Below are 27,988 nucleotides of genomic sequence, written 5' to 3' on the forward strand. Positions count from 1 at the left end.
AAGGAAAGGGTGCCTCCAGCTGCCCGCGGAGCGCCTTTTGGCGGAGCTAATCTGCCCGGGACGCCGCATCTCCTCCTCCTTCAGCCCGCCCCAACCTCCAAGCCACTTGTCTCGCCGGTACCTCCGCGAGCCGCTCCAGAGCCTGCCGTTCCAGGCAAGTAAAGTTCAACAGGAGGTCCCACTTTTCGTTCAGGAGCCGATCCGCCGAGTCGCGTTCCCGGGGCGACTCCAGCGCCCAGAACGCGGCGCTGCCCAGCAGCAAGTAGCCCAGGTAGGTGAGCAGCAGCAGCGGCGTGGCGGGAATCCTCCAGCGCCATCCCGTCGAGGCAGCCTCCGATGGCGCCATGCTCTCGCCGTCGTCGTCCATCGTCTAGCCAGCGGCGAGCTGGCCGAGGAGGAGGAGGAGGAGGAGGAGGAGGAGGAGGAGGAAGTGGTGCAAAGATGCCAGGGAAGGAGCGGTGAAGGAAGCAGCCGCGGGGGAAGCTCTGCCCGTGGGCCGAGGCTGTGGAGGAGGACCCGAGCAGCGGCGCTCGTCCGCCCGGATTCCGCTCCCTGGGCGGGGCCGAGGGCCAGGCATCCCCGAGCGCTTTCCCCAACAGAGCGAGCCGTTCAGTTTGAGCGGCCAACCCCACGGCTTCCTTCTGAGTCTCGCGTGTGTAGAAGCCTTCGCTCGCCCCGCTAAGCGGGGAGAACGAGCGTCCTTGTGCGCGGGGCGTTTTAGGCATGACTTAAGTCAACCACCTGTTGTTGAACGTACCATTTGGGCTTGAACTTCTGAGCCAAGGTTTGACAGGGGTCAGTCCTATAAGAGCGCAGAGGCTGCGCCCGGAGGAGGCGCTGACCTGGACTTAATTTATCATTTAGTTTAGTAGGTTTGCGCTGGATTTAAATGTGGATGGGAGCTAGTTTGGTGTAGTGGTTAAGGCACTAGGTTAGAAACTGGGAGACCGTGAGTTTTAGTCCCGCCTTTGGCAGGAAGCCAGCTGGTTACCTTGGGTAACCTCTCAGCCCTAGGAAGCAGGCAACGGCAAACCACTTCTGAAAAACCAGTCGCCAGGAGTCACGAGTGACTTGAAGGCTCCAAAAAAAAAAAAAGTGAGAGAGCAGAGAGGAAGTCTGAGCATGTGAACATCCAGTCAGCACTAAGTGGAACCAAATCCACCGTTTTTTGCAACTCTGGTTGGAAAGTCATCCAGATTCTTGCAGCCCAGATATAGGACCCTTAAAGATAGGCAGATGAGTTTGGGTATTAGTCGCCACTGATATCTGAGCTTTCATAACACGCTAGGCTAAAAGATAGTTGGCTAGTTTGTGGTTAAATATATTATGCAAATCCAGCCAGTATGGTTCATTTAGAGCTCAGTGTGTTGATTGAATTTAAACAAATGGATTAAATTTAGGAAACCAAGGTTCAGTTAACCATTGGTTAATATGCTGAACGAAAACAGGAATAAAGAATTTTAAACAGCAGCCAAGGCCATAGCTCCTCTCCTTTTGAAAACTAAGTACTGGTACAGTTCCAATGCTATATGCTTTTCCACAGTGAAAGGTAGCCAGAATGATTTTTTTGGCCAAGGCTTGTTCTCCTATGGCCATAACTTCTTGACGTGGTCTGCATATTGTACTAAGTTATGACTTATTTTGAAAATGGCTCAGTTGTCATAACATAATAAACCGTAATATAAAATTTGGGCTGGAGCACATTTGCAATTTTGAAAATGTGGGTGAATTTCCAGAATGGCTGGTATAAGAGATTTGTTTATAAAATGGCTGATGTGGTGGCCATGGCTAGTCATGAAAATCAATTTACCAGAAGGAGAATTAGTAGAGGACATCCTAAAATGCTAAGTGTAGGCAAAACCCAGCCTTCTGGGGACAAGACATTCTGGAAAACCATCTATCTTAGTATGGCTATTCTGGGGGTGATCTGGCAGTTTTCCAGAACTTAATCTGCTGAGCAGGAAGCTCTTTCAGATGTACTCCAGAAGCCAAAACTGAAAATAGCTGGTTCTCTAACAGTGTTGATGGCTTTTAAGCCAAAGGTTTCCCTACTGAGTGGTTCTTTCTTAAAATGAGTTTAATCCCCTGAAAATGGCAAAATGGTGTTTTTCTCTCTTCAAATTATCATATGAATTAGCCATTTTTTAAGGAGAAGAGTAGGACACTAGAAAGTGAACTTGTTGTGCAATGATGGTTTCATTCACACATTATGCTAAGCCAAGTTTTTATAAAACATAGTGAGTTGAGGAAACTATGGTGGCATGGGTCATGCATAACATTAAGCTGTAATAAGTACTTCACAGATGGCACTAAGTTTAAAACAAATGTCATGATCAATTAGCAGTATGTGTAAACCAGACAATTGCCCTGAGCTTTCCATGAAGACTATGGTGTCTTCATAATCTACAGGAGGATATTGACATTGAAACTCCATCCCACTTTGCTGATATTGGCTAGAATTCAAAGAATTAATGGCAAATATAGAATTTCAGCAATGATACTATAATGAACTATTATAGAATTAGTTAACATAGCTTTCCAGCCTCAAACTGCACATAGTCGGTTTCTTTGTTTATCCTTTACACTGCAAAATAAGGTGTGTAGAAAAGGATGACTGAGGGGTTACTTGTTTTCCACATGCTTTGTAAAGTAGCCATGATGGCAATATCCAACAATATCCCACAAAAGAAGAATCAATGCAGGATTATTACCATTCATAACATCCAGTTGACTTATGTAACTAAGAGAAGTTGTTACCTGGCTGGGTAATGAAACATTTGCAAGAAAACTGCCAGGCTCAGAGAATCCCAAGGACTCCACAGTTCAACCCTGAGCTACACATATTCTCATCTATTGGTACTAAGAGAATAGCTCAGTGAGTTCAGAGCTTGTAGTAAGCTGTCTTAAAAAAGATAAGGAATGTATCTTTCAAAGAAGATATTGTTATTTCCTCTGTAGACCAATGACAGATATTTTGAGAAGAATATTCTGCATGGTATTAGATCATATATAATATTCAACATCTCTAAAATATTATACTCTAGCTGAATGAGAATGTGGTGATGGATTTCTACATTTGGTGAAAAGCAATGCGTATGTCAATGGCTACTGATCTTGTGTTATATATTGTCTCTGTATCAAGACAGAATATCTTAATATGTGATTGAACATATTAATACTATACCAGTCTCTAGGGAGCAACAGCTCAAGGGGGTTCTTACCCCCTCCCATCCATTTTATAGACATTCAGAAAGTGCCTGGTTAGCAAAAATGTGGCAAAGAAACCTGGATCAGATTAGCCATTGGTCTGACAAAGCACTTCTTACATTCTTAAATGAATCTGGTATGCTACTAAATGGCTGATGACAAGCCATAATATGTGGGATCAAAAATAGACTGGATGCAGTAGCACAACTCTTTACTCAACCTGATAGGACCTTCTTGTAGAAGTAACAGCCACAAACGAATGCCTTGAGCTCCATAATGTAGTTTTAAAGCAGGGATACAGAACTTTTTTTTACTGGCCAAGGGCCACATTGGCCTTTGGATAATATGCTGTGGGCTGCATTTCCCCCCAAAATATAAATACAGTTTATATTTACATTTATTTATAGTTACAGTAAATCAGTAGTGGGCAGCCTTTAACAACCCACGGGCAAATCTCAGGGGGCCCCAAATTGGGCAAGACTTTGTGAGCCAAAGTCCTACCAAGACAGGGGAAAAAACCAAGTGTGCTCTCCAGGCCAAAAAAGGTTGCCCATGCCTGCATTAAATTGACTATATACTAAATAATTTTCCCTTCTTACATGTTAAAAATGACATTTTGCATGTAGCTTTCAGCACCACATACGTCCTTGGAATCTCATGTTATGTATCACTGTTTTAAAATTTGTAACGCTCCTTAAGCATCTAGGACAAAGTACCGTTAAGCTATAGGCCACAAGTCTCCTGTGATGATAAACGTGTAATTATTATTGAAATGATCATATGAGCCTCATGAGAGCTCCTTCATGTTTAATTTCACAGTTTCATTTGTACATCTGAATTAGATGTTTAGATCAGATGTTAAGGTTGTAAAGGCCAGATACTGCTCCACATTGCTTATCTTGAAATGGAGTTAGGACAAGGTTATCAAAAGTTACTCTTCTACAGATCAGCTGAAATGTCACAGGTTGGCTGGCTGTGGCTTAGCCAAAGGCTCCAGGGGTTCAGCATTGTCCTGCTTGAATGGGCAAATTTGACCACCATTAGTTTTAAGGAAAGAGCCTTTGAAAAAGAAGTGAGTTACAACCTTAATCTCTTCTTTTGTGCCTGATTTTATTGTGACTTTTAAGGAAGGTTCTTTAAATAGAATGATTGCCATGCTGACCTTATTTAACAGAAATGTCTGCTGCTGTTTGTATTCGTTAGGTGTCCGAGAGTTGAGCTTAATTCTTGGTCAGTGCTTGCCATCTCAACCTGCCTAGCAATAATTCATAGCTCTTCCAAGGAGTATTCTATAATTTCTTGGATCCTGCTTGTCAGCACGTGTTGAAGTTCTTTGCTTGGAAAGAGATGGAGAAAGTTCCACCTTTTTCAAAATCCCAGACCTCTTGGCAGCATTTGTTTTTGTTCTTCATGAAGAGCCAGTCGTTTGTACTTGTGGAAATTCTGCCAATTTAACTCAATCCACCTAGGAAATCCACCAAGGTGAGCTCATTCTTCCGGCTTTTACCTTCCTTTCTTATTCAGCAATGTACACTTGTAGCTATGGCATGATCCTATGATGCTTAATGGTGCAGTTCAAAATGTAACATATCAGGATGGTTCTAACCCTCTTGTAACCCTTTTGTAACACAAGAAGGAAAAACAGGGCACTTTACTATTAATGTCTGTTTCATGTGGGTGATACCAGGAGGCAGTGGTGGATGGAGCTCTGTCACACAACCTGATCTGGACTGCCTGAACTAGACATGTTCCTTCTGATGTGGTGGAGGATATTTGTATTATATTCAACTGCTAGTCCAGCTGGCATCAGTACATGGGATAGAGAGGGGGCACCTACCTGACTAAGCAGCAGAATGCCTGGGACCCCAGCTCTGGATGATGCACAAATTGTAGTTTAATTCTATTTTTCCTCCAATCACTTCAGCTGCTTAGTATAATAATGTGAACATTTAAATTGGACATTTCCAGTTGCATGCATTGTATTCCTTCTCCCCCAGAGTAAGCACCAAGGCCAATCTACATTTTGAAATTGGTATTCTGGACTCTGAGAATTTAAATCTCTGCCTTGGGATATATTCAGGGAAAAAACACTGAGAATGTTCAAAGGTCCAGTGTAGATTTCAGGAGAACTGAGTAGCTTGGAGGAAGGACTAACCAGAGTCTACTAACCTTTGTAGTGAATTACTGAGGAAACTAAGTTTAAGGTTTTCTTTTCTTTTCTTTTCTTTTCTTTTCTTTTCTTTTCTTTTCTTTTCTTTTCTTTTCTTTTCATGGTCTAATAATGGAAGAAGGATAGGAGAAGAAAAGCTCTTGTCATTGAGATCCAGTAGTTTGCAACTACGCATTGTTTGAAATTTCCTTCACAGATGGAATTAGTAACATGTGTTCGTTTTTCTGCCAAAAAACCTGTTTAACACTTGCTTAAGGGAAATCAGGAAGTGGAGATAAACGATGGGCTCACTTGGAAGAAAAAAAACAAACCCTGATCTCTTCCAGTAATATTAAAAAAAGTTATTCTGGAACCCAGAGGCCCATAAGCCAGCTGATGTATTGATAGGCCTGCTAATAATTAGTTCAGTGGGAGATAACTGGTTGAATGGAAAATGTGTAGTAATTATGCTCTCAGTGCATTTTCCTTCATGCTTTTCATTCAGTTGCTTTTTATACAAAGGTTTTACTTCTTCTTGGAAAAAAGTCCCTCTATCCTTTATGAAATTACTCAGTCATTGTGGGTAGAAGGCAGTATATCATACCCACTAACTTTGACTGCACACAGAAGTTCTTCTAAGCTGCCTATCCACTAGGTACACTCAGCTGGGAATATGGATCCTGGGTTGATCAGGATTATCCTCTCCTTTGGAAACCGTTGCTTCTGCCGTCTCTGGATCTGGCTTTTGCCAATTAAGTTGTAGGAATTTCTCCATTAGGTCTGCTCCCAGGTTGAACATCAGAGCAAGCCAGGCTAAGCCAAAGACAATCCAAATTGCTGCCAAGCTTCGGTACACTGAAATATAGTGCTTGCTAGGATCGGTGCCTATGAAAACAAACAGGGAGAGGCAAGCTTAGTTTCTCCTAGACAGTGACCTGAAAAAGTATTCTAATAGCCTGGATACAGGGCACATATATGCAAGCATGCTTCAGAAATGGAATTGAGTGAATGCAGCTCCTCTACCATATTTTTTCAGGCTTCAGCATGAGCCCACAAAAGGTGCAACTCTTTCAATGATCCATATTAAAGACTGCTGTTTTAATGAGTCAGTGCATTAAAGCAGCTGAGTCTTATTTCATGTTTGCATGGAAGCCTGAAAAATATACTGCTGCTTTAAAGAAATGCTACTCCCACTTATTCAAAATACCTCTTCTGAACCATGTTTGGAACATGTATACACACGCACAGACAAATAAATATATATGCTGCATTATCACATGTATGTATGATGTAAGATGAAGAATAGACACAGTAACCAGACCACTTGTCCACATATTAGAAATCTATGAAATGTTCATTATTCTCAGTCTGAGGTGAAAAAATTAATTTATTCCTGGAGAGGGAAATCAGGAATTTGAAGAAGTTCCAGGCTTTTTTGTGGCAGGTGGAAGGGATTAAAAAAAGGGTGATTGAATCATACTTTCTCATAAACTGCTGGCCTACAGAGGTAAATCAGTTGGCTGGGGAAGGGGATGATTCAGTCACATTGTGAGAACATGGCCACTGTTTTACTTTTGCACATATAGAATAGATTTGGTGAATTGCCTATGTGACATGTTGTTTTCCTTTCAAAAATGCATGTGATCTGCCTCCTATGTGCATCTTGACCTGTAACCTCTATCAATTTTCTTAGGCTGCTACTTAACCTCTTAAATGTGGCCACTGGCAGCATGTGTGCAGTCTATACAGAACCACCCTTCTGCATAGCAATTCTTTGTCCTTGGACCTTCTTACTCTAATGAACTCAGCACCAGAAGCTTCCTCCCTTCAGTTCACTCTGTCTACTCTAGCACTGCCTGGTCCAACTGACTGCAATGCCTCAGGGTCTTGGGCAGGAAGAAATGTATTTAGTGTGTTTACCTCCTACTTTTTTTTCTGAAGGATAAAGGTAGAGATCAAGGTACATGAGGGTCTCCCCTAATTTCATCCTCACAAGCGCCCTGTGAGGTAGGATGGTTGAAAGAGAGTGACTTGCCTGAAATCACCCAGTGAGCTGCAAAGTCTTGGAAGGACTTGAATCTGGAGTTCTCCAGTCCAAATCCAAAACTATACTATACTGCACTCCCCTGCCCTCTGCGTCTGTCAATGGGAGATGATAAGGTACCTTCTGCAGAAATGCTGCCATTGAATTATTATATCTCTCCCACATGAGCTGAAGGAAGAAGAGACTAGCGTGGAGAAGAACATTTGTCTACAGAATAGTTTCACATCTTGCTAGTACAGCATCATGCAAACCAGAAATGCAGGAAGTATGACTTGGGGAAAAAGAGGAAATGAAGAATGTATTTCAAAAAAAACTTGTTTATGTCTATAAAGTGTAATTTGTGGCTGACTGTTTTTATGTCAGGGGGAATTGTAATGTCAAATTTCAGGTGAAAATGAATGCAAAATTGATCTGCCCAGTGAGTTGGAGCTTGATTTACTGCAGGAAATCTATCTGGAACAGAGAATAGATTCCTTTCCCTCCAAAATAAATATAATTCAGAACAGATATTTTAGTCTGCATCTATAGAGAGGGAACAAAGAAACCACAAATGCTTGTCAGTAACGCTTTCATTTCTTATTCAGCTGCAGTCAATTAATGTGAGTCTGGTTCTTTTAAAAATACACTGTCCATATTATATGTAGCACATTAAAGCACTCTTACGTGTGACATGTTTGGAGCACAGTGTTTTGCACAACTTTCTCATTGGGTAGATTAATATCACCTATAAAGCCAAGGTATGGTCATTTAGCTTGACACATGTGAATTCAGGCATTATAGTTTGTAAATTACGGTCTGTGGCTTAGCAATATATAAGAACCAAGCCAGTGGTGACTTATTCAACAAATGTTATTTATAAACTCTCTCTCTACCCCCTCTTCTCTCTCTCTCTCTCTATATATATATATGTGTACACACACACAATATGTGTGTGTGTACACATATATATAGAGAGAGGGGGGGGTAGAGAGAGAGTTTATAAATAACATTATATATGAAGTGAGATAAAGGAAAACATCCCAAGCTCAATACACATACAAACAAAGCAAACGAAACCTACAGAATCCCATTCATACATGCTAGGAAAAAACATATGATACTCCATTCATGTGCATCCCAGATACATTTGTATGAAAGAGAACAGTGGCACTTCGATATGATTGGTTCTAACATTAATTCCCCCTGTTAAGACTGGAAGACGTAGATTATAGATAACTGGGAGAATGGGAAGAAGAGCTTCATCTGCCCATCCAATCCTACATAAAGTGTACTACTGGCTTATCACAATAAACACCAGTTGCAAATAATTACCATTAATTTTAGCTAATTGTATCATTTCCCATTACCATCATGGGTGGTAAAGGATTTAATAAGAGCATACTTTAAATTCTAGTCTGTCAATGAAGTGCTTGTAGATAACATGGCCCCCACCATGGGGAACCCTCCATTTAAAGAAAAGAGAATTAAGTTTTTAAAAAGCTAAAATCTCATGAGAACTCAGTTTCATTACATGAGAACTCATCAGATACCAGAAATACATTTGCCAAAATACTGTGTGATGCTGCCGAATTAAAATGTGTTTGAATTTTTTACAAGCAGAGATCCTTGCCATGTGCCCCTGAGTTTTCTGATTTCTCTTTCAATCTGTCTCTTTTAAAAAATGAAAAATGTTGATCCTTGGCTCTTAACAGAGCCGATTGAATGAGTGAATGAACAAGCACACTGTAAACATAATTTACATTCTATAATTTACACGCCCTGGCCACATTGTGGTAAGTGTCACAGATTTCACAAGAATTCCTTCTAATCAATACTGACATGGTGGTCTGGGGTAGCGGGTGCTCTTACTTGCAACACTTAAGTACCATTCTTATCATTACCTACTACATAATCTCCAAATCCAATGGTGCTGAGGGTAATAAAGGTAAAGTAGAAGCCTTCTCCGTAACTCCAGCCTTCAACATAACTGAAGATCATTGGTGGAAAAACCAGAAACAGCAAAGTCCCAGCCGTCAGAAATAATACCATTGTTAATGTCTGCACCACCTGAAAAACACAGGGATGGGAATGACTGTTCAGTAGTGCTATGCTTCCATCTAAGATGTGGTTGCAAACCTGAAGGCTATTTTCACTAGTCCCTAATGGCATGTAGCTGAGTTCCAGGGGTGAAATCCAGTGAAATACTCTCATATGTGGCCTATATAGTTATTTTAAAATGTTGGCATGTCTATTATCATTTCAGGATGCAGGATTTGTTTTTTCATTTGGTCATCAAAGAATAGAAATAAGTGTAACAAAATATTACATTGATAAAAATGAAAGCCCCAAATCACAATGGAGATTTGCTTGACTCTCCTTCTTGCCATGATGCTTAGTGATAGCCAAGGAGGAGCCACAATTGGATATATTTGGTTACATTTCTGACACTGGTGATCCATTCTATTTGAGGAAGAGTAGGCTAAGAAATAATTTAAAGGTGTGGGGTGATGCCTGATCACCTGTGGGAACCAACCTTACTGATGTAACCCCTGAAGGATTCTAGGATTATTAGCAGAATTTGCAACCCTTTAACCTTACAGAACAAAAAGGAGGGAAAGTAGTCTTCAGAGAGAATTAATAGATGTCAACTCCCTTTCCATAAATTATACTTCGATTTCTATATATAATTAGACAACCTGTGACCATTGGGTCATTGTTTCAGAGATATTTCCTTACCTAAACAGAGAAACAGAATGACCAAGGGCAAAAAAGCAGTGGGAGCATGAGTGACTTACAACTTCCTGATGGCTTCCCCATTGACTTTTCTTGAGGGAAGCTATCAGGGAGCGTTGTAAATGACAATCATGTAATTGCGGCTGATCGCGGCAGCCTGTTGGGTCATCATTTCAGAGACATTTCCTTACCTAAACAGAGTTATCATGAAAATTAGGGGCCTTAACACTTTTAAGTACTCATTTATCATTATAAACTATGCTTAAATTATTAGCATTTTTTTTGTACTTTGGATTTTTTTTTTAATGGACAAATGGATTTGACCTTTGTAAACAAAATGCTATTCGATTTTAAACTTGATATAGTATTGCAGTTTTGATTAAAACTATCCCCTCTCCTGCTTTCTTGGCTTATTTCCAAAATATTTCACATCTAGCTTTCGACTTGTCTTTTCTGCATATCTGATTATATCTTCATACAGAGGTAGAAAGTGCTGTGGGTGTATGGCCTGGATTCATCATGGCCTCACAATCCAGAATAGTTGATCAGGCAAAACTTTAAACATGATGCTGAAGTGAGAGGAAGAGACTGAGATGGCAAGTGTGGACCCACAAGCAAATATACATACTGTAGGTATCTTAAATTGTTTTTAAAATGTTATGTGTTTTATTAATTTGTGTTAAAATTAAATGTGTACATTGAAAACCCCCAGAAAGCTAAAGGTAGGAATTTGCCTAATGTTTCTAATTAAATTCTATTGTAGAATTGGAACTTTTTGTTAAAAAAAAATCCTGTTTTATTCCTCCCAAAAAGAGAGTTGTTAAATGACTTCTAAAATATTAGAAGCATATCTGATAATCAGTTCAATGAAGAAAAAATATATTAAACTTGCAGATTGGAATGTAGGATTTGGGGTACAGTATTAGTGACATATTTGAAAACTATGTTCTTTATACTTAAAGTTTAAATCCTGAATAGCAGAAATAAACTGCTAGAATTCATACAAATTGTTCCTACAAACGCTATCTGTATGGTCTAATAAACTTGTAACCACTTTTCCATAAATTCCATCAAATTCAGTGAAATCCACTGCTGAATATTTATTTATCTAGCTTATTGAAAATATTTTTATCATTCATGCTAATTTTTACAGAATTCCTAGAATGGTTTAATCCACACACCCCTTTTTAAAGAAAAATGGTTTGATTTCTGCCTTTCTCAGTTCCTCTTACTGAAAAAACAGTTGCTGTTTACAGAAGAACTGAAAAACATGAAGGCTAAAACATTAATTTTCCAGTTTTAATATTTCTGTTTTCTTAATCATTGTTATAAATATGTAGTATACGCCATTAAATGCCATTCCCTTTCTCTCTGACGCACACACTCGCTTGTGTTGTAAATCATATTCGTATTCTGCCCTTGAGTTTGGCTTGGTGTGATGTGCAGATACCTCTGTGCTGGGGGTGCTACAGGGTGGGGGGGAGCGGAGGAAGTCCCAGGTAAGGAGTGCAGGTGTGCTGCAGGGGGGTGGGGAGCCCTGGCAGACCATGTGCAAGTTGGTGGAGGGGGGTGCTGTGGTACATGTGGGAAAAGAGAGTATGGGGTGCATGCGAGCACAGGAAGGCTCTGGGGAAGGCCCTGGCAATCCACGTGCATGAGGGGGGAAGAGGAGGAGGGTGCTGCGGTGCATGTGGGGGGAAGAGGACGCTGGGTGCGTGCAAATGCAGGAAGGCTGGCAAGGAGGGTGCTGATATCTGTGTGCAAGCACAGGGAGGCCCAAGAAGGAGGGCACATGCATGTGTGCGAGTGCAGGAGGCCTGGGAAAGGAACTGCGACCTTCTCTGTTGGCTTCCCCATTGACTTTCCCTATGGAAAGCTGGCAGGGAGCATTGGAAATGATGGTCACGTGAATGTGGCTGACTGTGGCCATAGTGCTTAAACAGCCACAGCTTTGCCAAATTACAGTCCTACAGGACTAATGGATCCCATATTTTGGATGCATACTGTAAATTAATTCATTTGAGGTTCCTTGGTTCAAAAATGGTTGTCCTGTGATGCACCATTTCGCCCAGTTGAAGGTTACAAACAATCAAACAGACAAGGGCTTTTGGTGTAGAAATTAACCCAAACCTTAATATGTATGAGTAATGGTCCCATTTCTGTGGATTTCTTTTCTCCATCTCTGTCTACCCAATAGTAGCTATTTCCCTACAGATTCCTAATGCACTAGCTGTGTAGGGAGCCCAGGTCATAGTCTGTTTGTATCACACAGTAAAACAAATGAGATGGTTTTAAAGCCAGAACATGGAATTGACACTAACCTGAAATAACTCTTTGGTTCAAAGGGGTGGGGGTGAGGAAAAGTGTCCATCAGTCATTAACGGAAAAGCAAAATTTAGGAATCAAGGGGAACTGTGGAGCAGCTTGGAAAGATTCTTGGCAGTAGAGAAGGTTGATTGATTGGTGGGCAGCCTCTCATCAGAAAGCATCGTATGTGTATGAGGTTGCCAAGACTGATGAGTAGGATTGCTGCTACATCCAGTGTCAGTCACCCTGATTATGGTGTTTTCATGGAAATGTGGATGAAATTTGTGATTTGTAAGTATTGTGGCTATGTGACTAGACGCAAAAGAAAGCTTCTCGGATACAGTTTCTTTATGATAGTTCCATAAAAGAGGAAATTATTCTCCACTCTACCTCCCAAAAAGCTACAGTCACTGAAAACTGTTCTTCCGTACAAATGCTAAATGTGCAGGAACCCTGTCTACTTTTCCTTCTGAGCACTCTTTCTACAAGGTAACAACAAATTCAAGATTTCTACCTACCATGATTCTGGTTGGCTAGGAATTTTGTTCTACTAAATCAAAGTAGAAGAAAATCCAGTTTGAAGGAAATACTGGAAACTGCCCTTCCCTCTAAATTATGCCCTTAAACATAGAAAGCATTTTTATAGAGGGAAATACCATGAATCATCTACATTTTTTAAATTATGTAATATGAAATTTAGTCTTGCTGAAATGTACACTAAGCCTAGCAGACAATGCTATATATGACTATTTTCCCAGGCAAGTACATCCCTAACATCAAAGGCAGAGGGCCAAAGAGTTGTGTAATAATTCTGTCTTCATCTGTTTGGGAATTCAGCCAAGCTTTGTACCATTCATTAGCAGGACATTCATGATGCCTCTCCCATGTCCTCTGATCTCTTCTGTGCAGATGTGTAACTTATGAAAAACCCTATCTGTGTTAGTAGGTCAGTTTTCTGATCTAGCATTTCTTTCTGTATTAAGAAAAATCATAATAAACCTCATAATGTTTACATCTTGCAACATAAGGAGTTTTGGTATGCATCTTGCCCTAATTTATGTACTGTAATTCATCATGTAAATTGCCCAGCAAGCATGAAATCATTCTCTTATTCATGTAAAAGTAATTATCAATATTTGGACACAATTTTCAACAGAGAACCTTTTTTCAGAGGCTGCTGGGGTGCGGGTGAGGCTCCTTTTTTGATGGGAGTGGAACGTCCAGGTTTGCTGCTGATAAATTCATGGTGGAATTCTTTGACATCTCTATATGTGGGGGGCAGGGGGAGGGTGGGGGGGTTCATAGACTACCCTCAAGCTTATATGCTCCCTTGTTCCATTTTCTACAGCCATACATTCAGCTGCTATGAAACAGAAGTTGTGTGATTATCTGAGCATATATTATATACTCTTACTCTGTTGCAATCATTTTGTTGCAAAAGCAAGAATTCAGGGGCCTATTATTATATGCTCAGAGCCAAGAAATGATATGGAAACAGATACCAAGGCTAAGGAAAGAGACAGAATGGGTGGCCTTCAGTATTCCTGGCTATGTCCTTGTCAGCTGCTTGCTTCAGACTCCTACTTGCATATGGCCTCCAGCAAATTATACCAAGGCCCTTGATTGGTCAAAGCTGTTTATCTTCCTCCATAATCCACTAACTTTAATAATATGATGCTGCTTTGCCATATTTGTAATTATATGGCTATAGAAAGCTAAAGTTCAGGGAAACAACCACATATTTGACTAGCCAAATTGCCATGGCCTCCAGCTACTCCAGGCTATTAGCTTAAGAGGTAGGATAACTTTATTGTCTCTGATCTCCCATTGAGATGTGAAAGTATTAGGAAGTAGCACAGAGTTTTCCAACCTGGAGTCCTCCAACATTTAGTTTATAGAAGTTCTCATCCAACATATCAGATGTTGGAACAACTGAAGTAGCAAAACAATTGGCTGCTTGTGAGTGCCTGAAAACCCAGAGATAAAGTCATGTGTACACCTAGTTCTTGAGCCTAATCCCAGGCTTCAGAGAACTATAGTCATATCCATAAAGTCAGTTAGAACAAGTAAGAAATCTGTTGATCTCCAGAGTTTTAGGTGAAATGACAGATGAGCCTATGCACAGTTCTTTCTTAATGTTATTTTTGGACTGCTATTTTCAAATGTCCCAAAACCTTTTGAGTCCCAATTACTTGAGTTAAGTGGTATGAAGAGAGAAGGCTGTGTAGATGTCTGAAAATCATTTATATTAGACATACTTCTTTAAAAATTATGTGTGAAAACATCTATCAGGTATTCAGGACTAAATGTTAGGCACCATTGAAGAGCAAAGAATAGTGGAAAAGAGGGATGGAGGAGTTCAAAAGAGATGGTGACATTCCTCCTTCCTTGTATTGAACTCTGGGCCTTCTAGGTTTTCTGTACTGTTTCCTAGTCTTGCTTGTATCCCCAATTGCTGCAACTTAGCCCTTTAAAATGGCTCCATTTCCACAATGTGATACTTATCTTAGCATTCCATAGTTTCCAAGATACTTATCTTAGTTCCATAGTTCCATTCAACAGATTATGTCTTCTGGACCTTTCAGAAACAATGTATAACTTGATATAACCTGTCACTATTCAGAAGTTCAAATCAATAAAGGCTCCTGATGTCCCTGGACTGTCCAAGATCCCTCATGTGTCCTATGAATACATGAAAATCACCTCTGTAATGTGTTACAGTAATAAAAGAGCAATTGTACCTGAGCTCGCCCTGGCTTGTGGACCCATCTGTCCAGGTCAATCAGGTGTGCGCTGAGTCCTTTCCCCAACTGATTGAGAAATGCCAAATTAAGAGGGACCCCAAACAAAGCATAAAATACACAGAAGACCTGTCCAGCCACTGTACTGGGGGCCAAGTTCCCATAACCTGCAAAAAGAAAAGAAATCAAATCCCTTAATAAGTCTCAATGTATATGAAAAAATAATATTATTTTATTAATAGAATTCTGCTTGTTATTTCATAACTCATCCTATTTTGATCTAGCCAAAATTAAACACTTGCAGGATCTTTATTGATTCTGTGATGGAAACTGTGAGAGGAAAATTTTAGCAGCCTTTTTCCCCTGACAAAACCAAGGGGACTTTAAAACTGAATTTTGGCTGATTCATGCACTTTCTGATTTCCCTGAGTATACAAAAGCAGATTTTCAAATAAACAACTGATATTGTATATTCTGTACTCAAGACAATTAATTATAGAAAAAAAACCCCTAAAAATGGGTGTGAGTTGAATATATGGCTTTTAAAATATATATTTCAAAGTCTGAAACTCTTCTGACACAGATTTGCAACCTGCTTTGTACCGTCAGTCACACGTGGCTCAACTTTTCCCCCCAAATGTTGTGGAAACCTAAAGAAGAAAGATCCTCAAGGGAAAAAAACAAACCTAGCTCACTTTACCTATGGTAGTGACCACAGTCCCGGCAAAGAAGAAACTATTGCTAAAGTCCCAATTGCTAGGATTGGTTGAATTTCCTTCAGGGTTGACACCTTTCTCCCAGGCTTCCATAATGATCTGTCATGGAAACATTTGTAAAAGAAGGGGAAGAAAAGGATTGTTTAAAACTGGGAGACTATAGCAACTAAGTAGTAAAATGCATTCAGTTCCCTATATTCACTATTGTTAGTTTCTTTTGTAGGAATGATGAGAGAGTCCATGTTACTCTGCCAGTGAAATAGGACTGCTAGATGCACTAAGAGTTGTACGCAACTCACTACACTCTTTCATTGAGAACCATTGTAAGATAATTGTATTTAGAGCTGGGGGAGAATTCACACTTCTCAAATGTATACATGAATGAAAGCAAAATGGTTTAGATCTGAATTCTTCTCCCAAATTCTGCTACATAGCTTGCACCTTTAAAAAAAAAAAAAAGATAAATCAAGTGTTAATCTACAAATGGTTAATCGATAAAAATAAGTAGATTAAGGGAAAGTGCACAAAAATTCTTATTGTAGAGAATGCATACAAATACACAAATGGAAATTCCTTTTTAAAAGACTATACTATGAGAAATTTGTCTATTAGGAGAAATATTTGTGAAATGTATACAAATGTTATGTGGATTTTTAAATTAAATCTCAAATTGATGTGGAATGAATTCAAGATAAAAAAAATGAGAAACTCAAAAGAATTAAAGGTGGCAGATTCGACTATCCTTAGTAGGTAATAGCAAGATCTGGAGGGGAGCCGTTTCACTGGAGTTTGAAACTGTCTGGATAGTTGTGGATCAACTACATTGGTTGAAACTGTATGGGTTGATGGAAGGGATGTAGTACCTGTTTAATACAGAATAATGAAAGAAAGGGTTTAGGAAAAGACTGGAATCGTGGGAAATGAGGTGACTGCAAAAAGGGTCATTTGTAAACAATTTAGAGCTGGCTGTAACAGAAAAGTCTAAGTAAGGAGTGATTACCAGTCCCTTACAACATTAAGCAGGAGAAACCCAGGGTTTAAACCCTTGGGACGTAGGTATGTGGAGAGTGAGATTCTTAGACTTTGTACACATTGATTTTTATCATGATTAGGGTCAATTATATCTGCAATAAACTTTAGTGTATCCACACCTTATTCTTGGATTATAGTGAAAGCTCAAGGGTGTGGGTTGTAACTTTTAGACAAACATTTAGAAGTCTTGAAAGAAAGCACTGAGAAAACAAGGTCCATTATTGATCAGGAACCTTTCTAGCCTTCCCATGAGAAGCTGAGTAAATTTAATACATACATACATACAATACAGTCACTTGGTTTACAAATTATGGTAAGCCATAATGTGTTTGCTTGGTATTGGCTTAGCAAGATGATTGTATCAAGTTTGTGCCAAAAGTACTCACTTATTCTTTTGTGACATTTAAACTGACTGCAACAAAAAATATTTTCCTGCTGTTGCGTCTGAATGTACTTTCATGGGCGAACTGTGCTAGCTACAGTTTTGATCTTCTCTATGATGCTTGTGATGAAACCCTCCAATGCTATCTTGGGGTCTAGCCTACAAAACCCCTTTGTTACATCTCACTGGAAATTAGGTGCTGAGAAGGTAACCTAGCACATAAGCCCAGATGCAATGGTTGGTGTAAGCAGAGAAAGGACCACACTGAGTAGGGGTGTTGGCCAAAGTACAATAATAATAAGCCAAAGATAATAACAAGAAGGATTCAAATTGGAATGGTGATACTTGGCAAATGCATTATATTTAGGGAGACTGTTACGTTATAGCTGAAATGTTGGTGCCCTCTGGTGTTTTTCTATAGTATCAACCAGCATTGATCAGGGACAATAATACACCCAAATGCAGCATGCTTACCTCAGAAAATTGAGTTTTCTTTTAACAACAGCAGCAAATGTGTGGAATTTTCTGAATTTCTCTTTATATTATGGAGAACAAAATGCTCAGTTTTTCAGAGGACAAGCTACATAGTTTGGTTATAAATATGCTGGAGGAGAAGCTGCTGTCATTAAGAACTTGGTGTTGGAGAAATATTAATAATTAGCACTTTGGTCAAATGCAAAACTTATGGTTTAAAGCAAGGGCCAAAGAAAACAAAATATGACACTTTCATATATATTAAAGGGTCAAGCCATTTTTTCCTCAGAAACCACCAGAATATTTAAAAATGAAGGCAAAATTTATATTTTTAAAACTGCATCTAGGATTTAATTATTTACTTCATGTGACATTTACCATATTATCTGCAAATCTTCCTTACATTCACTCATCTCTAGACAAATGTTCTGCATCACTTAGTATCAGTAAAGTACTGGAAAACTGATTATGGGATGGATATCCAGAGCTTTCGGGATTTGGGGCTGGCATTTTTCTATTGATGTTTTTTGTTAATTAAACAACATTTATTTCTAATGCCTATAGTTTTATCTTAATTGATTTCACTGAATGGAGTTGTTCAGAGATTAGTAGAAGCCTGACTGGAAGACAGAACAGCTAAACAGTTCAATTTAGAGCTTCTGATCAAAGGTGATGACAGTTCCCCCACGGATTTAACTCAGTAGCTGCAGATAAAAGAAAATGGAAACCTGTAAGCCCTTTCGTGACTAAACTGGAAGGCAAAACTGGAAAGGCAGGAGCTCTGTGCCCGTGCTATGACTTGTACAATGGTGGAGATGGAGGTGCATTAGGATTATGGGTGTACCTGTTGGAGGAAAAAGCTTCCTTTGCATTACTGTTTCATGCACTGTTAACAGAATATGTGAACAATGCTTACATGTGTAGATCAAGGTCACACATCTTAGTAAGCCATAATGTGTCTGCTTTGGTTTTGTCATCATGCATTGTGGTTTGTAAACCAGGGTTTTAAAGTCATGCATAAAGCAGGCCACCCTAACTTGCTCTATAAAGCTGTGGCTGAGTGAGATGTGTGCATCCAGCTACAGAGTGCATTTAGACTTTTTGATGTGTGATGTTTATTTCCTGTCCTACAGGGTACATGCCTGTGGGTAGGATCCAAAAATTCAGAAATAGAAGCAGTGACAGGTAACCATGATGCCCTTTCCTTTTAGTATGTATGTATGTCACTAATGTAATGAGGTCCAGTCAACGTTTTTCAGGCATTTGCGGGCTGTCACAGGTACACCTGTGTTGCCGCCATCATGTTTTTGTTTGAGGGTTGTAAGTGTGGCTTGTTTGTTTCTGCAGGAATAGGAGTGCAATATCTTCCCAAGAGAAAACGGACGAAGGGAGTTAATATTTTGTATTGTATTTGTATTTCTTCCAGAGGGATAATCACAATCTTGTTAGCATACTTTACACAAACATGCTTCCTGCCGCCCCACAATACAATCTACTAAGACAAAGGAGTGTGCTGAGCTCTCAAAAATTACAATGTTGTGGGGGAAATCACATGGGGGAGGCAGTGGGAAGAACACAGCAGAAGCAGCTTCCCAACTTTTTCCAAGTCCAAGGAGAGAGAAAAACTCCCTGCAAACACTCCCTGTTTCATGGGGGAATAATCTACCTCCAAAGGACTGGAGATCTAAAATAGAATAAATGAATGGAGCTTAATGAACTAATCAGTGATATAATGTGCCACTAACCCAGTTTAACAACCAAATAAAGTATAAATATTCATTAATGGTGCAGTAGCTTGGCAGAGCACAGGCCTCCTCGTCATCCCCATAGCAATCCCAAGAAAAATGCATGCATTGCTTGGCACAGGTGGGATGAAAAAAAGGAAGGAGAATTGAAATTGGAACGAGGGAAATTGCAATATACATCCAGGAAAAAGTCCATAAACATAAGCACTTTAGTCAATCAGACTGTAGGAGGAGGCCTTACCATAATAAAAGGTCCTTCTGTTTTCGTAGCATTTTCATTGGATAAAAGGAGGTACTATGAAGACTGAATTATTTCTCAACAGAGAGTAGGTGCTCTGACCAGACCACATGGAGAGAGAAAACAAAATAGCCACAAATACTGACAGTCAGGAATGAATAGTAAAGAGGGGGTTTCCCAGCATGAGTACTTGCTGCTATATGAGTTTCTCTGACTTTCTGACCATCTGGGGATGGATTTGGTAGACAAACTCTTTAGAATGATGGACCAGGTCCAAGCCAGGATTCTTTATACACTAGCCATCCATCCCAGAGATGCAGTTCTAAGTTAATATTGGCTTTGTGGAGAGACACTAAAACTGGAGGGCTGTTCTTACCTGCACAAACTGCTCCAGAGCTTGCCGATCCAGGCACGTATAGTTCTGCAGAAACTTGAGCTTCTCCATTTGGAACTGGTCTCGACTCTGGGCTTCTGCCTGCTTTTCTAGCAGCTGGAACACCATGGCCCCCAGGAGGAGGTAAAAGAGATACCCTAGCACCAGTGTCAGAGTCCAGCTAAGCTGCCGGTTGCACACAGTGAGGTGGGGCATGGCTGTTGGTGGGCAGGCAGGGCTGACTTAGTGGAGCCAAGCCTTATTCCATGGGTTAATGTTCCTCCTCCAAGAGGCATGGAAGAATTGCACAGCTGTCTTTTCAGCACACACAGCTAAGATCCTGTTTAAACAGCTTGTGAACATCAGGTCTAGACAACATGAGACTAATGCAAACAGATTTAACCCCCCCACCTTTTATCTTTTCTTCAGTTGGGAGCAGAACTACACTGCTGTGTTGCCACATTTCAGGTAACAGGGATGCATTTTCATTAACAATCAATAGAAGACAATTTTGTAAGAACTCAGTGTTTTTCAGGTTTGGAGATGGGCAGATTGGACTAAAAGATCTATAGATGGACTTAACTAGCACTACTGCAAGTTGCTGTACAGCCAGGGACAAATAATAGGATTAGCTATAATAGTATTCTCCAGCTTGATGCCTTCCAGATGTGTTGAACATCAACTGCTATAATTCCTAGCCTGATGGTGCAGATTTCCTTCTGTTTGTTTGTTTTCCATTTCCACACTATTATTAACTTGGAACTTCATTAATCTCTGCAGTTATCATTCAGCACTTACGGGCAGGAATGAGGCATAACAAGCCCCTGGTGATATTTGAATTAGAAACCAAGCACCTTTCCAAAATTTTCACTCGAAAAGTCACATGCGAATGTGAAACATTGGCACAGAAGTACTTTGGGGCAACCAAGTTTCAGTCATTCAAGTGCTGCTAACACTCCGACATTAGGTTTCTTGCCATCAGACCCAAGCCCTGGGGCAATGGGAAACCTGAGCAGGATTTGAAATCCTTCCCTCCGTAAGGCTCGCAAGAGATGCTCCCATAACCTACTCTGCTCCTCACCCACCTGTTCTGAGCACGCATGAGAGAGTGAAGAGCTTAAATAAGCAATATGTGTCCCTGGTGCCAAAGTACAGTGGCAGCACATCCTCTCTAATTGCCAACGGTGGGAGTGCTTTGTTGCCATCTGCACACGTGGTTGCTCTCTCCTCATGTCATGTACACAGACGCAGCTTTTCAGCGTAACACAGGCCAGCATCTTTTCACACGGAGAAGCACCACCTGTATACTCCACCCTCTACAGAGCCTGTTCCCACATGGACAACCGGAATTTTTTTCCCACTCCAGTTGATGATGGTTTGAAATGTTTATGTTGTTCGTTTAAACATTAATGCATGGACTGCCATGTAATAAACTCCAGACGGCATACAAAACCTGAAATATCTTTAAATATCTTAACATGCAAAAACATATAAAGCATGAAGTAATAAGCATTACAAAAACACGCTTGAGCTTTTTCAAAATATTGAGGTAAATACAAACAGTTTCTTCATGTGCCTAAATTGTAATACGTTAGTATGAACCTGCTGCATGGTGGCTAATAATGGAAGTAGGCCACAGGCCTTAGACCTCTCCACGTTCCTTCCCCACATGGGGTTGAAGGCATGAGTGAATGTAAACCTTTCTAATGTATGAATGGCCCTGTCAACTTTATGGATGGTTTTCAGATTTATTCAGGTAGTGACCATTTTAACTGAACTTCAGGAAGGCTTATTTTAATACATCCTTGCTTGAGCAATCTGGTTTTCCTGAACTCTAGTGTGCTCCTGTATCCTTTAGTGTTGTCTTTTATTTTATTTTTTAAACGTTTGCTGCCTTTCAAAATGGAATCTTTTGCCAGCTGGGCTCAAAAGTCCTGCTGCCTGCTTTAGCCTTAAGAAACAAAACCAAATCAGTTCTTGTTTTGTCCCCTGGCTCTTGGTTCCTACCTTCTGATCCTTGGCTGCCCACTCTCAGTTCTTGGCTTTCTTCAGATGGCTGTCCACAGTTCAGTCATTGTAGAGAGTAAGGAGGAGGACTTTGATGGAAATTAAAGACGAAAGGGGCTGAAACATTTTTTTTTAAGTTCAAAGAGATGCGATAACAATCAGAAGCAGCTCACCTCTCTAATTCACTGGAGTATAAGAAGGTGCAGGAGTTACAGCACAATCAGACATGCAAGATTCTGCTATTATAGCCAATCTCAATAAAACGAGTTTTACCCTTTTTGGAGTGGAGCTGATTTCTTGGTCTGGTCTGTCTAGTAGGGCTGACAGTCCCATCCTTTTTTGTTGTTGTTGTTATAATCATCAATAAATCAGAAGTGGGGAAGCCAACGAAGATCAAAATATTAGACAAGCAAAAGCTAGGCTTGGAACAAAAGGATCAATAAACCCAGTCTGTCACACAACAAGTGTTGAGCACAGCATTTCCGGTATATTCCGGTATATTTACTCTCTAGCTTTACCCTTTTTCCTTTCCTTTCCTTTCCTTTCCTTTCCTTTCCTTTCCTTTCCTTTCCTTTCCTTTCCTTTCCTTTCCTTTCCTTTCCTTTCCTTTCCTTTCCTTTCCTTTCCTTTCCTTTCCTTTCCTTTCCTTTCCTTTCCTTTTCTTGCTTTTATTTTATTTCTAACTGTATTACTATTATATTGTATTTTATTTCTTTTTAATTGTTTTTCTAATAGCTGGTCACAGAGCATATTTAATAATACTAATACTAATACTACTAATAATAATACATTAAACTTGTATGTTGCCCAAGTTTCAACAACTCTTAAATAAATAAGCAAACAGATAGCAAGTCCAGCCAATCCTAAGTTAGCATCAGTCAATATTATGTGCAAGTGAGGGAGAGATTCCAGTTGTTTGGAACCCTGAGAAGATGACAACTTAGGGCTAGCTCCTTAGGGGCCCAGATCTTGATAATCTTGTTTGGCAGTGGGGCCCTTGTCAGCTCTTATTCTTCAAGGACTCTGTTTTGGGGGCTTCTTATAACTTTATAAGAACGACACAACCAAGTAGCTGGCATTGTGTACAGGAACATCTGCACAGTGTATGGGCTAGACCCTCCCAAGTCCAGATGGGAGATTCCACAGAAGGTCATGGAGAATAACAGGGCTAAGATCCTGTGGGACTTCCAGATCCTGATGGACAGCAGGTACTGGCCAGTCAACCAGACATTGTGGTAGCAGACACGGCCCAGAAGACAGTGATGGTAATAGATGTAGCAGTGCCAAGCAACAGCAACAGGAAAAAGGAGTATAAGAAGCTGGAGAAATACCAGGGCCTGAAGGAGGAACTAGAAAGGATGTGGAAAGTAAAGGCCAAAGTGGTCCCAGTAGTGATAGGAGCACTCAGGGCTGTGACTTCTAAGCTGGGAGAGTGGCTCCAACAGATCCCAGGAACAACATCAGAGCTCTCTGGAAGAGTACAATGGTAGGGACAGCTAAGATACAGTGCAGAACCCTCAAATTCCCAGGCCTCTGGTAGAGGACCTGAGATTGAGGAAGACATATGCCACACCCATAGGGATGAGAAGGGATTTTATAGATATAATGTAGAAATCACTGGCTTACAAAAAATATAGCTCCAGTGGCCTGAAGGAAACAGGAAGAAAAAATCAAGGAGTGCAATGTGCCTGTTTTCACAACCAATCTGCATCAGATTCATTCTGATTCATTCATTCTGTTAGCCATTTGGAAGTGTTTGAATAGAAAGGCAGCATGTAGGTTTACTACAAGGAAGGAAGGGAAGGAGGAAGGAAAGGTCATGGCGGTCAGCCTCAGTGGAATGACTGGCACCAGAGAGGCTTTCTTTAGTGAAATCCAGCTTCCAGTGGCTATTAAAAGCGTCCTGGATCTTTCCTTGAATTACTACCACTCCCTCATTCAGGTCTGGACATCACATTAGCCAGAATTTCATAGCTGAAACCAAAGCCTGTTTGCTGATGCAGAAATAAACCCATTTAGTCAGATGAATGGCAGGGATTTCTAATGTGTTTTGACAGGATTATTATCTCTAATGACAGGAATAAAGTACCATGTTAAAAGGATGTTAAAATAGCAGGCACCACAAATCAATTAATGGGAAACAAAATATATCACAGAGGTGTTTTTTTAAAAAGGAAAAAGAACAAGAACAAAGACTCCTGCATAAGATAGTCAGGAGATGGTTTAACAATCAGGTTTCAGTTGAAAGAGGACAAGGAGAAATATATATTTTTAAGGAATCCATTGTCCGGGCAAGAGAGAAGATGGATATGCCAGAGAAAGGCCTGAGGATTAAATTAAACCACACAGCCCTAAATGTTTATTCAGAAGAGCATGACTAATTTTAAAATTAGTGAGGCTTCATCCCAGGTAAGTGGGTATAAGGTTGCAACCCAAATGCCAGATTTTAGTGCCAATGTGGCGTCCTTGGTGCTCTCTGAGCTTGGTTGTTTGCTTGTAGACATTCCATTACCCGACAAGGTAACATCACCGGTGCATCCAGTTAGGTAGCATCATCTCCACAGTCCAACCCTGAGCTACAAATATACTCATCATTGCCAATGACAAACCTGTGAAAAGGATGTAAATTCTGAAATTTAAAAAATCCATCTATTATGAGCTAGCCTTTCCAAAGTTTCCTATGCAGGAAAATACAGGACATAATACTCCAAGATATTTCCCTGCTCTTTAAAAAAAATTGGATGCTTCTGTATTTATATTTCATATCTCTATCTCTATCCATGTATTAATAGGAACAATGATTTGACAGTGTTTTCAACCGGCACAGTAGGTGTTTAACATTGTAACACTTACGCTTTATGGTTTAGTATGAATGAAATCTGTGAATTATTAGAAACATTAAATGAATCTTCAAGTGTGTCAGAAAGGTCCCCCCTCTTCCCCCCTCCCCAATATGCTGGCTTGCTAGAGTTACCTATTTTTGCCATTTCAAAATATGGGATCTGTCACACTCTTTCCACAAATAAAGGCAAGCTAGGCTGTTCAGCTTTGGCTGATGCACCAATTATAGGCAGTCCTCAACTTATGACCACAATAGGGACTGGAAAATTTGTTGTTAAGTGGTGCAGTTGTTAAGTGAGGCATCACATGACTGCACCCAATTTCACGATATTAAGAGAATCACCACACTTGTTAAATGAATCACATGGTCATTAAGCAAATCACGTGGTCATTAAGTGAATCACTCAGTTCCCCATTGATTTTGCTTGTTAGAAGCTGGCTGGGAAGCTCACAAATGGTGATCATGTGATCCCGGGATGCTGCAACCATCATGCCAGTTGCCAAGCAACGAAATTTTGATCACATAACCATGGGGACGCTGTGATGGTTGTAAGTGCAAGGACCAGTTGTAAGTCACATTTTTCAGCACTGTTGTAACTTCAAACGGTTGCTAAATAAATGGTCATAGTCAAGGACTACCTACCAGGATGCCCTGACCTCAGGAGCTCATACCTTGTAATGATATGTGGGAATGACCTTGGGAGACAGGGTAAAGAGACGCAGCCAAGGGAATGGTCAGATAAAAGGCATCTGAGCTTGCAACAGGAATGTGGGTGGGGCAAGCGGCTCAGAAGGGACCCTCCCTAGTTTCTTGGGCTGTAAAGGGGATGAAGGGAGAAATGTAGTTTCAGACTTAAAAGATTCTGTTAATGTAATCTTATAATAAAGTGAAATTAACTCATCTGACTCTGTTTCCTGTCTGGTGTACCTCAAAAGGCTGACATACCTCAATCTCCACTTGTTTGGACTTCTGCAATGTGTTGTGTGTAGGGCTGCCTTTGGAGACAACTTGGAAGCTGCAGCTTGTAGAAAATGGGGCAGCAAGATGATTGACCGGACAGCCCCACCAGTACAGAATAATATTATACCAAAGTCATTGCAATAGTTGTCAGTATGCTTCTGGACCCAATTCAAAGGGCTGGTCATTACTTTAAACCCTAAACAATGCAGTACCAGGATACCTCGGGCAACGCTTTGCCAGAATCAAATCTGTCTGTCTGGTCCTGTCATCAAGAGATGGCCTGTTGCCAGTCCTGTTCCCGTTGAGGTTCACAGGTGGTAGGTTAGACAGCAGGCCTTCTCTGTAGTAGCTCAACCACAGGGCATACTCTCCCCCTAAAACTATGCACAGCCCCCACCTTGTTGCAGTTCTGTAAGCAGATTAAAGCTGTTTTATTCCAGTGCACTTTCAGTTCCAGCTATCTGACTGTAGGTGCCTATCTGGAATTTTACTGAGGTTTTATCTTTGTTTTCCGGACTTATTTTTTTGTTTCTGATAGCATTCCTGATTTAGTTATTTATTATTATGCTTCTTGTTTTGTTTTCTTTTTCTTTGATGCTGTACGCTGTCCAGAGTTCTTTGGGTTATAAGTACTGCAAAATAAATCAGTAAATAGATCGATATTTCTCGCCCCCAGCCTTTGGGGGACCACTGTCTCCCTGTGGCGATGGGAGATATTTGATAACTTTCAGATATGGAAGTCTCCAGTTTTAGTGGGGCAGGCATAGTCTTCTTTCTTTAAAAGGGGGCAGTGCCAAAATGTTACTGAGAATGATTGTACATCATGATTTCAGACTACTGGACTGGAAATTGGGAAAGAGGAAAATATCTCTTGCCAAGACTCCTGGAGGAGGAAGGGCCCATCATGGCCACCTGCCTCTCCCTTCTATTGCTATGTGTACTAGCCACCCTCTGACATGTGCTCTCTCTTTTTGGCCTTCCTGTGCTCCCTACTTTAGGTGCAAGAAGATGTGCTCCTTCTTTGAAGTTTCCTTCCATCTTCAGTGAGCAGGATCAAAGCTGTATACGCTGCTGTGGTTCCCAACCCAAATGGAAGACATAAGCTTGTCCTGACAAACTTGAGTTGTTCCTTGTTCTTCTTTGGGATCATCCCCCTTCCATTCAGAAAATAGGGGTGCTTCCTTTTATTTGATCTTCAGCCTAGAGCTTGGGTGTGTTTTCCTTTGACAAGTCTGCTTCTGTTCTGCTTCAGTCCACACTGTGCAGCCGTCTCTCCAGAATTTGCCTGCGCTGTGTGTCCGAGTGCTTATCGTTATTAACCCTGCTGGCTGAGGCTGCTCTGAATTGTGGTTCAGCATGTGTGCCCCCTTCTATTATTGTGCTCTTGATCCATTTTTGCTGGCCTCCTGCCCTTCCCTACTGTTATCCTGAAGCATTCAAATGATTTGGCATATCTTTTGAAACAGAATGGCAAGCTGAGCATTTTTTAAAAAAAATATTTATCGTATTTATATACAATATTGCCCTTTACATACGATATTATATATTGCCAATGGTTTAGATCTTGTTCAGAAAGATGAACATTAAACAAAAGTTCAAAAATCCACATTTTACCCAGAAGTGCTTCATATACCCACAGTTGCAAGGGGCAAATGTCCTGTGATGGCCTTAGGTGGCCTATAAATTTAACGAACATAGGGAAGTGCGAGTGGTGAAGTTGGTGAGACAAAACTGTTGTCAAAACAGTGCAGGTGCCCTTCACGTTCAAGGCCAAAAAATGAGTGGCAAAAAGTCAGTTCCCATATAAGGGTAGGAGAAAGACATGCACGCTTTAAAACTTGGGGCTGTTATAAAAAAAAGGGCTTGATCACCTGATTCTGCCGTGCCCAATTTGCTCCACTCTTAGGGTTCCTGGATCAGCAGTAAAAACTATATGCCTCTCCAGGCATTGTCCTTGACTCTTTCCTGAGAGCTGGTTTGAGTTCCTAGAGAGGAATTTACTGCGGAGCAGTGAAGACACTAAAGGCCAATATCTATTAGCCTATCTGGTGGTGACCAT

General features: G+C 40.5%; 2 protein-coding genes and 1 long non-coding RNA gene across 4 annotated transcripts in view; 1 reads left to right on the forward strand and 2 right to left on the reverse strand.

Moving 5' to 3' along the window:
- Positions 1-547, reverse strand: part of KCNK17 (potassium two pore domain channel subfamily K member 17) — a 34,833-nt gene extending 34,286 nt beyond the window's left edge. The window contains exon 1 of one of the 2 annotated variants that reach the window (XM_088145463.1): positions 122-547. In XM_088145463.1, the coding sequence (XP_088001589.1) occupies positions 122-367 (246 nt within the window). In that variant the 5' untranslated portion in view covers positions 368-547. The remainder of the gene's footprint in view (positions 1-121) is intronic. The other variant, XM_088145464.1, reaches the window with a different exon arrangement.
- On the forward strand, positions 200-27,988 carry LOC112540779 (uncharacterized). The gene is made up of 3 exons (XR_015796999.1): positions 200-271; positions 10,594-10,741; positions 26,928-27,988. It is a non-coding gene; the product is annotated as an uncharacterized LOC112540779 (long non-coding RNA).
- Positions 4,009-20,487, reverse strand: KCNK16 (potassium two pore domain channel subfamily K member 16). Its single transcript, XM_015888283.3, has 5 exons — positions 20,124-20,487; positions 15,861-15,975; positions 15,161-15,327; positions 9,281-9,446; positions 4,009-6,241 (listed from the first exon to the last, which is right to left on the reverse strand). Exons 1-5 carry the CDS (start codon positions 20,334-20,336, stop codon positions 6,018-6,020), a joined length of 885 nt encoding a protein of 294 aa, XP_015743769.1. The 5' UTR covers positions 20,337-20,487; the 3' UTR covers positions 4,009-6,017.

Source organism: Python bivittatus, unplaced genomic scaffold (assembly GCF_059951505.1).
Source record: "Python bivittatus isolate LINGU-HERP-01145 unplaced genomic scaffold, Pbiv_v1 ctg000020_np1212, whole genome shotgun sequence".
NCBI lineage: Eukaryota > Metazoa > Chordata > Lepidosauria > Squamata > Pythonidae > Python > Python bivittatus.